Raw genomic sequence first — 14,780 nt, forward strand, 5'->3', positions numbered from 1 at the left:
TTTGACACAGTCAAAGCACATACTATGGATAAAGCTTCAAGAAGACCTGCATCAGCACCACATCCAGGTTTGGTAAGAGTGGAAGTGGGCCTCCCATCCTTTATCCCATAGCTCAGTTGGGCACATGCCCAGCTAGGTTAGAGGAAATACCTTGGTGGTAAATTTAGTCTGCTGAAGTCTGCATTTCCACAAGCCGCTCCACAGCGTTGACATACGTCACTAGCCATGACCAAGCCAGTAGGATTCAGTATGCCTATGCAAAACTGTGATCGCTTGTTCTCAGTTTACAGTTGGCTATATTTCGAGTTAATAGTGCCACTTGCCAAATAAGAAAAAACAGAGGATCTTGCAGCAGTGATACCTTTTATTAGGCCATGGTTTTGTCAGCTAGCTTTCAAGACCACGTGGTCTCTTCTTCAGCCCAAATTGGAGGAAAAATGTGGAGTTAATCTAACGGAGGATCTTGCATTAATGCTACCTTTTGTTGGGCGAACTCCATATTTTTGTCGGCTAGCTTTCAAGATCTTGCAGGTCTTTTCCTCAGTGCTTTTTCATTAAGCAGCCATTTTGCTACAGCCCTCGAAGGCTTACCTCATCCCTAGCAATTCATGGAATAAAAATCTTTTAGCCCTATTCTGATCTATAGCATCATTCTTTCATCAGCCACCATTGGTTCGGGCTGATGACGTTGTGTTAATATGCAGCAAACTGCTAATATGAGATGACCCTACTTTAGTGGTAGGTGAGCCAAACAAAAATGTTAACAGCTCTTTATTCTTTTCACATTCAAATTGGTACATGTAACATCATACATATGTTAGAAAGGGAGGCTGTGACAGGTTGAGAAATAAAGTGTACAAAATGTTCACATAAGAAATCCATGGTGTGTGTGGAAATGGTTGGAGAATCGGGTAACCAAGAAGAATATTTGTTCCACTGATTCTGTTAGTCGATATAGGTTTCACATAGCAGAGATGGGAATGTTGTGAATGTTGTGCAGAGTTCTGTGATGCAGCAGCTTGCAATTCACTGAAGTGAAATCGCTGAGCAACTTCAGGGAGCTTCTTCTTTGTTGCCATTGACGGGGGGTTACTTTGTCTTTCAGGGTGACTTTACAAGGACTGGTGAAAGAAAGCTGGCTGGAGTAATGAAAGATGGCGTCAACTCTGCTAACCGATACTACCTGAACCGCTTTAAAGATGCCTACCGACAGGCAGTCATTGGTAAGAAGTTAGCTTCCAAAAAGAGAGGCCATCATTTACAAACCAGGATTATGAGCCTACTCTTCAAAGAGCATCTCAACAATCACTGATCACTGTCCCCTGCGCCCTCCACCCACCCCAGCTCCTATGCTACCCCTGCACCTTCCGGTAGCCCCCTAGCTGCGGCTCTGTTGCTTCCCAGCTAGAAATGTGCTTTATAAATCAAATACGTAAATATATGCAAGGAGCCTTAGTTATGATCCGCATTTAATGTTCTTGGTCATTCTACTTTGTTTCATTTGCAAATTAACTATTCTTAGAAGACATTGAGTGAGTGAGGGATGCTTGCTTGTTGTATTTAAAGTTATTTTAGTGTTATCATCCTAGTCAACAATTTAATTCCAGTACATGTCTAAACATCAATCCGCATCACCTATTAGTAAGACATGAAACTCAACATCACAAATGAAAAGGAAAATCTAGAAACATAGATATGTTAACCCTAAACACATTAAAACAAAAAGAAATACACAAATGGCATGATCCATATATTGCCGTAATTACCAGTGACTTCACACAAGGAAAGCATCGGTAATTTATTCTCTTTCCCATAGAGAATTAAACAAATCAAATGTGTGCTTGTTCTATCAGCCCTAACTGCAGTCATGTTTTTGCCGGCTGTTAGAGCCACATACCGACAGAACAGCAAGCCTAGACTGAGTCCTGGTTACATATTAAGAACTAGTAGGGCCCATACCCTTTGTTCAAAATGTCTCTTGCTTGTCTCAGTATCCATTTAGAACTTAGTTCTGTACTACCCTGCCTGCTTACACTCCTCTACCTCTGCAATTTAGTTATTAAAGCACCTTTCGTGATGATTACAGCCAGGCAGAGGGTCATGGCTGTCACCAGATCTCCAAGCTCTGCCGGGCTTTCCCCTCTCTGAGGAGTAGACCTATCACCCTAATTTAATCAGAAACGGATGACCATGCTGGGATGGTAAGGTGTGTTGAATAGACGCATCAGAACCTCAGTACAGAGGCCTAGTGTGAGCCTGCAGCCCTGAGCACTTTTGAACTTTTAATGATGCCAGATTCATGCATGTTAGGGAGAATTCTCTTGTAAGGCTAATTTCCCAAACCAGGTGAGTCCCCCAGCAGCTTTGCTGGATTTTTGGGGTTTGTTTTTTCTCCTGCTAAGAGTGAAAGTCTTTTCCTCCCACTCTTAGGCATGATTTGAGGTATGTCTTTGACTCTGTGTGCTTATGGGGTTTTCTTTTTACTCCATAGGGTATCATCTATTTTTATGTGTGTTACACAGCACCCTCAGTGCAGTAACACAGAGGTGTCATAGTGACCCCCAAACATAGACTCCATACCCTTGGACTGACTACTGTCTCCCAGGGCATGTAAAGCCACCATTGACTTCACTAGTCCTAAATTGTGAACAGAACCAGTACAAACCATCACATTGTGGAAGTACTGGAAGGGGTTAATTATATTGCCCCTGGGTCTGTTTTCAAGGGGGCACTGTCCAGTCCCACCCCTTGTCGAGTTTCTGGCTGGTGGCAGTGGTTACCACGCGAAATATTCCACCGGAATATTCTCTATGGGATTTTCCCATTGATTTTAAACGCACCACTTTTTGGTGCAATGTTAAAGATACCGCCGGTTTATTAAATTAACGGTTGGGTCTTTTTGCCAGAACTCTTTTCTAAAATGGCGTTCTTGTCCGTCTCTGTAACTCTGACCAAGGTCGAGCCCTTTGTTCCACTTTTTGGCGGGCTTCTCCACAGAAGCCCTCCAAATGGTGCCACTCTGTCTGGGTTCCACAGGATGGGTGGGGAGGGGAACTGGCACCCTGGACTACGTTGCCTTAGCAACTCAAGTCGCACTCTGTTCTCGGCTCACCACATAGCATGTTTGAGTGACAGCTAGGCTGTTGAATGGGGGTTTTTCTGCATAAAAACAGGACCTTTGGGACTGGAACTTCAGAAGTCGCCACAGGACCGAAGAATCCGAAGGGGGAAGAAGCTGAGCCATCTTCAACAACGACACCACCGGTGAAGCCCTGCTGCAACTACCTCACCACTTTCCCGACGACAAGAGAAGATCTTCTGCTGGACGAGTCTTCTTCCTCTGAGCTGGTGGGACCAACCAGTTTGCCCCTTTCGCCTTCCAAAGACGTCTCTTGGTCGAATCGCCCGTGCCAAGCACCCGGGCGGCCGGATAGCCAAGCTTCACCACTTTGACCACGAATAAAGGAACGCACCTTTTATCAACGAACTCTGTGGCTGGTTTCATCCCTGTGCAGTGCAACGACTGAACATTTCCTCCTCGACGAGATCCTCTCTTCCCCTGGTCGAAACAATGAACTGCAACCACTGCCAGGAACAACTGCCACCGCTGGAGCGTCCTCTCTCTTTAAGGTACTGTGTCTTGCCTGGCCTCCCTTTCTTCGGTTTGCCCAAGGTGACCCTTAAATCCTTGGCTTTCCAACTGGGTTGGCCCCAGACCTTCTAACTTTCCCTTCTTGAATCACCCCAACCTCTTTTGAACATTCTGCAAAGACTTTTAGTGCATTTTAAACCGTGTGATCCTGGGCACATTTCGCTTTGCTCCATTTAAAGTGGGCCTGGCCTATGAACTTTGGCTCTACAGTGTATACTGCCTTTTTTCCCCTGCTGAGAACTCCTAAAAGTGTTGGGACCTGTTTTATTTCTATGCTCTGCCTTTTTCTCTCCCTTTAACTGAACTATTGGAGTGCCATCAGGTTACGCGCTCACATCTGTTCAACAAATCGTAGTGTTTTAACTCTGACTTGTCTAATAGTTATCAAGGGAGGTGTGTATACTTTACCTGACTGTGTTGTAACTTGCTTTTGATTTAGAGTGCTAGTATATTACCAAAAGTGTGTTTTAAATAAATAATTATCTACTTTTTATACAAAGCTCTGTTCAGTGTTCGTTTGCTCTACTGTGTTTTTAGCCCTATTGTGTATACTGTATATACTGCCCTACTCTTCTTGAGAGAAGTCTGACTGCTCAGCCACAGCTACCAGGTAAATCTGGGTGGTGCAGACTGCTACCAATTGGGTTTACTGCTTACTCCTGTAGTCTTAATCTTTTTACAGTGTTCCCTAAGGGAAGTGCACAGGATTCTGCCCAACAATGCAGTTGGGTCTTTTCAACCCTTGGAGCCCTGGTTGTGTGTGCTTCAGCCTGTAGTCTGAAGATCTTTTCATTTCAGCGGTGGTGGTGATAAGAGGTGGCATGATGAGAGGCCATCAAATAGCAGCATGAGCCTTGCACTACTTTCTTTCATGGCCAGAATCTCACAACTACTGATTCTGCTACTTGCGAATTGCAATTTGCTGTTCTTTCGTTTATAGATACAAAAGGACAACAAATTGCATTTCGGTCCTGGCGTCCTGAGATCTGGCTGCACCCGGCTTAAAAAGGTGGCAGAGGATTGGGTTGTGGATTGTGTTGCTCATCTCTCTGGTTTAGTAAAAGATTTCTATAGCACAAAGTAATTTCCTCCCTCACGCGTCGAATAGCTGAGCTTCAGGAAGAATGTTCTGTGAATAATCTATTTCAGCCGGCAGGCCGTAAAGGTATTGTCTCGGGAGGATAGCTCAGGGGCAACGTGCTTGCCTAGGAAGCAAGGCAAGCGCTTAGAAACCTCTGGGTATTAAGCACGTTATAAATAACCAATCATATATATCATATTACCTGTTCTTGAAATTTCATCTTGGCCTTCCAAAAAAAACTATCCACAAAAGATTCAAACCAGCACAAACATGCGTAACTTTAAAGCCTTTTTGACTTTCTAGTTTCTGACAATGACCAATCAAACAAAAAGGCCCAAATGTGAGGATATACTTAACATGGTCCCCCAGGATAAGGCCAACAGCCTAGGTGCATGAACGTCCCCCTCTCCACCTAGCTGATCCTCTGCTAGATGCTCCGGCAACTAAGGAAGAGCCCCTAAAATCTACTGCTGCTCATTACTAAGGAAATGCAGGGTGGTATGGTGGAATTCTATCAAACATTCACTTTTTTTAACTAAAAGGTACACAAATGGAAAAATGTGTTGACATGGAAATACGACATGAGCAGAGCAATGGCAACATAATTATCCAATAGGATCGAAGCCCTAGAATCAGTATGCAAGACCTCCAGACTATGCAAGACGATAGGGAAAACCAGTGCAGAATAAATACCTGTGTTCAGAGGATCCCTAAGCATGTACCTGATGCAGATCTGGAGGGGTTCTTCCAGCACCTTTTTTATGCATCAGTTTAGCTCGGCCACATGTTCTGAGGCCATCAGATCTACTTGATATCCCAATAAGAGCAAAATCTGGTCCTGGATGTATTAATGTGGGTACACCTTTACCAGATCAAAGAAAACATATTAAGATCTACTAGAAAATGTTGGAAAATACACTTCGGAGATGCGAAAATTAATCTTAAAAAAAATAAACATCTACTTTAACCAAATGTACGACTGGCTTAGGGAACTCCAGATGAAATATTGATGGGGATTTCTGTTTTCGCTCCTCTTCCTGTATAAAGATCAAGCGTGTGGGACAATGCCAGTACTCTGGCCTTGTCTGGAAGGGGAGGCCGCCTGCCAAAAAGTAACCCAAAGCTGGTCCTAGCTTTGCGAGAGTAAATGGCAGCGTAGAGGACCCCAGTTCCTGTCCCCCACCTTTGTGCAAGGATGCTTGCGGGCAGACCATTGTCTCACACCATGTCTCTACCTCAAGATGCTCGGCAGTCTATTTCTATCTTTTGTAGAGTCTGTGAAAATCCCAACCAACACCCCATGTCTTCGACAGAGCCATAGAGGCAGGCACCTGTGAGCGCAAGTAACCCTCCAAGACTCTGTGAATCCAGTGTCCGGCAGAGCCTAGGAAAGGCGGTGTTACAGGACCCACACAAGCACGCACCAATTGGAGGCTTGCTACAGTACCCAAGTGGATGTTCCACCAGAGTCTTGTGTGCAATCAATCCTAGACAACCTGGATATGACGGAGGGGCTAGACCCCTCCAGAGACTATACTTGCCGCAGAGAATGAACGCCATGGAAACCCCATCACAGAGTGAGACGGTGAGCTGGCAGACTCTCCATGGTCGAACTGTGCTGTCTCCATGCGAAGAAAGTGGACAGGGTTTAGCCCGCCCCCTATTTAATGCCTTTTCTGAATGTAACAGCTTCAGGACGGAGTTAGCCCCTCGTACACACTTCCCCTTGCCCATACACCACCCAGGAGCTGAAGATAATTCAGAATTGGCTACAGAAAGCTTGACAATCCGGGCAGAGGAAGTGCAATTTAATCGGAGGGGGGCGTGAAATCAGAAGTATGGGTTTTCTGAGTGAGGTCCGTAATAGAGGTGGAGGTGAACCAAGAGACCAGCAGGAGGAAGAAAGTGGCACAGCATGGAGGCAGTTATTGGCTGCAAGGTGAGGTATTGCCTTAGCAGGTGCAAGGGTACTCTGGGGTGAGTGTGCGTGTTTGTGTAGCAATTGTGTAGATTTTAGTGTAAGGAGTGAATGTGAATTGAAAAGTACTGGGTTGAAGAAAGGTGTTTGTGTAGTAGTGTTGGGAGTAGTAGTGTAGGATGAGTAGTAGTGGAGGAGTAGTGTAGGAGGAGAGGGGGAGTATAGGAGGAACAGTAATAGTGTGGGAGGAGCAACAGGAGTAGCATGGGTGGAGGAGCAGTAGTAGTTTGGGAAGTGTAGTGGTGTAGGAGGAGGATTAGTCTGGCTGGAGTAGTAGAAGCAGCAGTAGTAGTAATGTGATAGGAGGAGCAGGAATAGTGTGGGAGAAAGGTGTAGGAGGATTGGTAGTAGTCATGTGGGAGGAGGATATTGATAAAACAAATAATCAGGATGCGAGATCCTCACAAAAATCCACAGTTTTTGGACATATTTATTTCCATCTCAAATACCAGTGTCTTAATTTTTTACAAACTTTCGCTAAGCACGAAAGCGATACAGATTTCAATAAAAACATAGGGAAGTGCAGTTGTGCACCCTCATCAAGATGTAGAAGATGAGTACCCTAGTGACAAGCACATGCGAGTATCCGAAGTTGGTGACACAAGTAACTTCGATCAGTGCTGCCCGATTCACATTCTTTATTTCTTGCTGGGTTCACGCCAGATCAGACTGTTCCACTCTAATAGCAACGGGGAGTGCATTCCAGGAAAGTGCAGCTTTAACTGGGAAGCTAGAACCCCCAGCTTTGGACAGTCTAAATTTAGGAATTTCTAGGCAGAGATGGGTAGAGGATCTAGTATGGTGGGTAGGAATTTTTCTAGTCAATCTGACTGAGAGATAGGGAGGAGCGCCATTGTTAAAGCATTTAAAGGTGAGAGATGTCGCTTTGAGAAGTATCCTGTCGCTGATTTTTAGCCAGTGCTGGTCTCTTCTGAAGTTGGATATATGTTCTCTGCGTGGAATGTTTAGGGCTACTCTCAGGGCATTATTTTGTAATATTTGTATTTTATTGAGGATGTTTTTGTTAGCGCCTGCATATAAGGCATTACAGTAGTCTAACTTAGACATTATTAGTGCATTAGCAAGCGTAATGCAACTAGGTTTGGATAAAAAGGGTCTGCAGGCGCTGATACGTTTACAGGTATAAGCTGTAGATGAGGCCAGGGAACTAACTTGTTTTTTAAAGGATAATGTAGAATCAAAGTACAAACCTAGTGTTTTTACTTGGGTTACTAGCTTGATTGCGTTGCCGTCAATAGTGAATGAGGTGTAGCTCGGGCTTAGTTTTTTTAGGTTGCAGTCAGAGCCCAGAATCAAGATCTGTTTTGTTGTCATTTAGGCAGAGGCCGTGTGAGGCCATCCATGCCTGAATGAGGAGGTATATCCTGTTTACAAGAGCCGTGTCTTCGACAAAGTTGCCCAAAAGGGGTATCAGAATTTGAGTGTCATCAGCATAATTAGTATATGTGGCACCCAGCCTGTCAAGTTTGTCGAAAAATGGTTTGGTAAAGATGTTATACATTGTCGGTGAGACGCAAGAACCTTATGGAACGTCACAGGTAATTTGGGTTGGGTCAGCTGAGGCTAAGGGGGAGAACTCTCTGATTGTACGGTTGGCTAGGAAGGATTGTACCCAGGCTATGGCATCACTCGAGAAATGTGCAGCTGACTCTAAGTGTTCGCATAACACTGCGTGATCTACCAGGCCAAAGGCTGCCGAGAGGTCGAGGAGGAGTAGCATAGCTGTTTTTACCTTTATTCTTCAACTCGTCGATTTGTGTCTTTAAGTCAATTAGCGCTGTTTCAGTTCCATGTTGTGGTCTGAATCCAGATTGGCGTGATCCTAATAGATGATTAGCCTCCAAGTAGGTTTGTATTTGGAGGTAGGCTACTCTATCAATAATTTTGAGAAGAAAAGGGACCGTTGTAATGGGTCTGTAATTAGTAGGGATACTCGGGTCTAGTGTCTGTTTCCTAAGAAGTGGTAGGACCCACGATTGTTTAAGGTTAATTGGAACAGTGCTTGACTTAAAGGAAGCATTAATTAGCTTGGAGATGAAAGGTGCTAGATCTCTAGCTGTATCCTTAATTATTTGTGCTGGGCAACTGTCGCCCTGACAGTTTGAGGGTTTCAACGAGAGTATGACCTTTTCGGTTTCCAATATGGATGTATTGGTAAATCTGAAAGGTGTGTTCATGATCGCGGTGGCAGTTGGTGGGGAGGGGAGCATCTCAGTGGAACGCAGGGATGCTTTTTTGGTGTCTATTTTAGTCTGCAGAGTGGCTATTTTATTTGATAAAGCATTTTGGATGCTGTGCACCATTGTTTATCTTTCGGGACATTATCTGTAGGTGGAATAGGGTTTTCCATTTTGCGAAGGATGGTGAAGAGCTCCTTAGTATTGTAGTTTGCTTTGGAGATTCGTTCGTTGAACGTATTCCTTTTGGTAAGGAACATTTCCTTTTTGTACATGTTGGCGAAGTTGATTAATGTGGTTTTATTCTCGATTGTAGGTGTGTCACCAAATGGCTTGGAGCTTCCTTTTTTGGATTCTTAATTCTTTGAGTTGGGGTGTAAACCATGTATTGAGATGAGACTTTTGTTTACGTTTGCGAAGTTTGATAGGCGCAATAGTGTCAAGAGCCTTCATCATGGTATTATTAAAGGTTGATACTAGTGTGGTTGGGTCGGTGTTATTAGTAATTGATGAGAGGGTGGGTTGGAGGACTCGAAGTAGTTTTTTGACAGTGATGTCTTTTTTGCTTCCAGTAGGGAGCGGTGGTACTATTTTGGTATTTTTCTGTTTTTGGGTCTCTATGGTGGTCAGGAAACTGATCAGGTGGTGGTCAGTCCAGAGTTGAGGAATTATTTTAGTGATAATAACGTCACAGTTCAGATTGGCTACCCAGTCTAATATTCGCCATTTTATATGCGTAGGGGCAAGGACTTTTTGGGTCAGGCCATGTTCGGTCAATATGGTTTCAATGGAGAGGGCATGCTTATCCTTGGGAGCCTTGAAGCCCAGGTTTAAATCTCCTAGCAATAGGAGCTGTGAGGTGTCCTTGATGATGTTGTTGAGTAGGCTGGAAAGGTCTTCTTCGAAGGTGCCAATTGGACCAGGAGGTCTATATATTAAGAAAATGGTTAGAGTACTATTATCTGAGATCGGGAGTTTGGCTGAGAGTAGCTTGCAATATTTAATTTCAGGGGGTGTGGTCAGCCTTAATTCTAGTTTAGTTTTGGCTATGATAGCAAGGCCTCCTCCTCTGGCATTAGGCCTATCAGCTCTAAGTATTTGATAGTTATCTGGTATGGCTAACATAAGGGCTGGGCCAGCTGCATCATGAAGCCAGGATTCAGTGACAGCTAGGATGTCTAAATCGTCCATAGAGAGTATGTCTGCAATTTCTATGGAATGCGCCATAAGGGATCTGGCATTAATGATAGCTCCTGTAATTGTTGTAGTTTTATTCTGCCCTTGACTAGAGGAAGGTCTTTGTTTAGGCATGGTTGGTTCTAGAATGAGACTTAAGCAAGGTTTTGAGGATGGTGTGGATAGATTAAGGTCTGTGACGTGGGTCTGATGCCTGGGGTGAGAGTCTAAGGCGGTAGTAATTCTATTCATCTTAGGTTCGTATATCCGGGGCAGTCTTGCTCAGAGTCTCATATTTCTTTGCTGCAGAGTGCATGGTGTGAAAGTGGTGCAGGCCATTATTATACAGGCGCAGATAAGTGTCAATCGAATGATTATTCGTTGAATCTTTATGGAGGGCATAGTTCTATTAGACTATATTTATTGATCGGCCGGGGGGGGGGTGAGTACAGCCAGTAGCAGGCTAGGCAGTATCCGGTGGTACAGGTGGTGCTAGGTGGCTATACTGGCTAGGTTGGCAGGTTCTGTTCAAGTCAATAGGTAATGCAAACTGGCTAGGTAGGCTAGTTCAATTTAAATCAATGGCATTGCCTGCTAACAAAGGTAAGCTGGTTCAAATTAAATCAATAGGCAATATATACTGCCTAGGTAAGACAGTTCAGTTCAAATCAAGGCAGTGTATGCTAACAAAGTAGGCTGGTTCAATTAAGATCAATAGGCAATATAGGTTTGCTGCATATGCCAGTCGAATCCAAATCAATAGGCAATGTGTGCTGATTAGATGGGCTTGATCAATACAAGTCAATGGCCGTGTATACTAGCAAAAGTAGCCTGGTTCACATTAAAATCAATAGGCAGTATATGTTGGCTGGATGGCCAATTCAATTCACATCAGTAGCAAAGAATGCTAGCAAGAATAGGCACTGTCGGTTTAGAGGGTACTACATAGATGATAAAAGTACATGCACAGAAAGGTTTAGATATAGGTTGGTAAGGTATTGCAGTGTCAGTATCCGGTTATGCGTGTACATCAGTCTACATTGAATTAAGTGGATCAGGTACACGTGGTGCATCTGGCTGGTGAGGTAGGGTGCATTAGGCAAGGCAAGGTATGGCACAGTGGTGTTCCTGGCAATTTTGTACATAATACTACTATCAGGATTTCAGACAGATTTTGACCGCCGTCAAATTCGAGTGCAGAGCATGCGGTACATTTCAGGGCAGATTGGGCTCAGCATAGGGACAGACTGGGTGGAATGGGGTGTGCGGAATGGGGATAAGAGCAACTGAATAGAGCTTGGACTGTTACACCGTTAGTCCTGATTATACAAGTGATATATGGGATAAATGCCGCTTGCAGAGGCGTGCTTTGCGAGTGGCGGGGATATTAGTCTTTAGTCCTTCGATGTACCTTGGTAATGATGTCGTCATGTCGTTGGAGCCGGGTGGTAGTAGCAGATCTTGCCGCTTAGGGTGCAGAGTTCCTGGCTGACGGAGTGATCGGCTACGACAGGCTTGGACAGGCAGCAGCCTTTCCGATGTGGGCCTTCCAGTAGGTGGACCGGCTTGCGCCTCTGGTCACAGATTGGTGTACAAATGGGAAGCATCCACCAATGGCAGAGCAGTTAGTACATCTTGAAGCTGCAGCTGTGGTTCGGCATGTAACAGACACACCAGCCATTATGAAAGTCAGTCCAGCTCATCCTTCAAACAGACTCTGGTAAGCCCTCCCAACTGCAATGCACAGACTCCACCTTCAGACCGCGCAGAACTCTGTTGGGATGAACATCTTACATCTGCAGAGAATTATCCCATAATCACTGCCTCATTCCCAGGGAAGCGCCTCCCATTGCAATATTAAGCATTTGGGAGGTAGGTTAAATAGAAGGGCAAGTTAACTGAGAGGAACTAGGTGAATTTTAACGAGTTACTGTAAGGACTGTGAGAAACCAGAATGTGTCTCACCCGCTTATCCCCAGGGATCTGTCATCCAGGTGGCCAGGACACAGCCATCGCTTTTGGATCCAGTTCCTGGGAGTGGGCCAGTGCAGGAGGATCACCTAGGTGAGGGGTCTTGTGGGAGTGGGACACCGAATGGTGAGATGCGGTATCCCCTTCCTTGTAACACCTTTACCTCAACCTATCCCGTATGATATTTGGGAACTCTACCCCCTACTTTTATAATACAAACACTTTCTCACAGACATCCTGCTATGAGAGAAATCAGACTAACCCCTGAGTCATAAACCTAACGTGTCCCAATACAGTGGTCAGGCGAGATCAGCCAATTACTGACCATCACACACACCTGACTTCCATTAAGCTTCCCCACACGGATAAAAGGTGGAACACGAGAGCACACTCTGAACGAGGCAAAGCACACAAGGAAACAGCAGTTGCAAGATGACAGTTTAACGAGAGACGAAAGAAGGCCAAACAGAAGGGAATCGCAAGGAGGGAAGTTTCTTAACCTTTTTGACAACGAACCGTTACTTTTCTGAAACCTTGAGAATATAAAGCATAAGACCAGGAAACGAGGCTGAAGAATCGGATGCATTCAGGGCCAGCCCATGTCACCAATCAATGCAGGGAGAATCACCAGCCCCCTTGGTTCAGACCTTGGCTCCAAGAATAAAGCAGCGTCAGTGAAATCAACACAGCCGGTGAGTTGGGGAGACTGATACAAGACCAGTCTGTGTTGAAGCAGCAACATTGTATGGCGAGCGCTGGAGTAAACATTGTAAAACATATGTGATAAGAGACGCAAGTGAAGTTGAGCTGCTGATGAGTGATTGAACTTTAAAGCAAGCCACAATACCTTTGACAGAGTGGTCCGGCAACGCATGGGTGCTCAATCGTAGAACTCTGCAAGGTACCCAGATGCAAAGTGACAAAAGGAGATAATTTTGGTCCAAGCCCGGCAGAGGGAGATCAATTTAAAAAAATGAATAAATGTTAATGGAATTGGTTCTGCGACGGTTCAAACAAAATCCTGCGCACAGTCGAAAGTCTTCAATTTTGATGAAGCGGAGAAAGTTTGGAAAAGTGCATGCATTTGGTCCGAGCCTGGCAGAGGGAGACCAAGTAAAGATTTTGTGTTAAAGCGCATCCGAGCCCCGGCAGAGGAGGATCCGAGGTGAATAGTGACTCACCTAAGAAATTGTGTACTTGTGAAATTCTAAGAAGGAAGAACTTTAGTGTTTGTAGTGTTGCATCAGGCCCTCTGAAATAAGAGACTTTGGATGGCAAAGAAGGCCCTGATGTTGAAGTTATAAACTAGAGAATCCAGAGACTGTGCTAACTCCAGTGTGCCGCCTTGTCCCATTCTGAAAACGTGGGGAAGGGAAGCCAACTGCTTGAATATCACGATATATCATTTCTTGAACACTTTTCTTTTGCATAACATTGTTTCCCACACTATTTGTATTTTTTTTTTTTTTTTTTTTTTTTTTTTATTCTTGAATATAGGTGAATAAATCAACTTTTTCAATATTCAAACAGAATTCATTTACATATTAAGTACAACAAAAGTCAAGTAAAATTCAAATACATTATGATACAAAATGAAACTGAAACAACATTTGTATTTAGAAGTAAGGATTAGCAATAGGTTTTATTAGTATAGGTCCTTTTATTTTGACGAGACTCGACTAGGACTGCATTATTATTATTTGATGGTCGTAGCTTGCTCCCATCTTCAGATTTGGGAGTAGAAAGGCGTTTTTCAAACCCAATTGAAGTTCAATAAACACCCTTGAACTGTGGTCACTTCTGTGTGTCTTACTGCTTGATACCATGCCTTCCTTACAGGACCAATCTCTGACTTTCCCATTAGAATATTTAAATCTGGTAAGAGTAGAAAAAGTTAGGAAGTCCCTGAGTGAGATAAAATAGTATGCACTTATGGAGACCATCAGTGATGAAAGAAGATCATAGACAGTAGGGGTTACCAGTCGGTGGCACTAACCAGGGGTCGAGCCTGGGCTGGGCTAGGGTGGACATCCCAAAGGAGATGAGAGGGGGACGGCCCTAGTGCCATTTCCCAATCACATTTTCAGCAGGTTCCTCTGATTTAAAAACATTGCCTGTCTCATCATTACTATAAAGGACAGTACATACATTTCTTGATATTTGTATTAAAACACCCTTTGACTGTCTGCAAGAGTGTTTTTCTGCGCCATTTGTGACAATAGTCAATCTTCTCTTTAAAAGTGGTGAAACCACTTCTTCATTCAGATCAATGGGACGGCTCAAAGGGGAATCCTTAGTTCTATCAAGGAGCATTTGGAAATCCCGAAAGTGCCCAAGGATTGGATGACCAGGTCTAGTCGGAAAAAAGGGGCGCATGAACAAAGAATGAGCATGAGAAAAACTGATGCTGCACTCGATTGATCCCATCTTCTACCAGGTTGTGTTTTGAGAAACAGGGTTTGCTTCACTTGAGCTACATTTACCTCAAACCTGAACGTGGAACCTTGTACGCCTCTAACGATTGCTCAACTGTTTTCATAATTATACTAGTTGTTATATCACAAGGTTAAGGCAGTTGGTGAGAGAAAAGGGTTAAAGATAACTAAGAATATGTATTAATTGGTTTTCTGGGGGAGAGGGTCTTGGGTTAACTGTTGGCAATGGAAGAGCAGTGAAGGGCCACCTATAGATGAGGTTTGTTTGGTCGCTCTGATGATAGTAGGG

At 44.1% G+C, this 14,780-nt stretch overlaps 1 protein-coding gene across 4 annotated transcripts in view; it reads left to right on the forward strand.

The window, feature by feature from the left end:
• The window catches only part of INPP5F (inositol polyphosphate-5-phosphatase F), a 2,244,937-nt gene that overhangs the window by 1,692,168 nt on the left and 537,989 nt on the right, over positions 1 to 14,780 (forward strand). For all 4 annotated transcript variants that reach the window (XR_011268751.1, XM_069611942.1, XM_069611943.1 and 1 more), the window contains one exon: positions 1,106 to 1,223. Coding sequence is in view for 3 of the 4 variants with exons in the window: in XM_069611942.1 (XP_069468043.1) it covers positions 1,106 to 1,223 (118 nt within the window). In the remaining variant the exon portion in view is untranslated. The remainder of the gene's footprint in view (positions 1 to 1,105; positions 1,224 to 14,780) is intronic.

The sequence above is a fragment of the Ambystoma mexicanum genome, chromosome 8 (assembly GCF_040938575.1).
Source record: "Ambystoma mexicanum isolate Mex_15411 chromosome 8, UKY_AmexF1_1, whole genome shotgun sequence".
NCBI classification, from domain to species: domain Eukaryota; kingdom Metazoa; phylum Chordata; class Amphibia; order Caudata; family Ambystomatidae; genus Ambystoma; species Ambystoma mexicanum.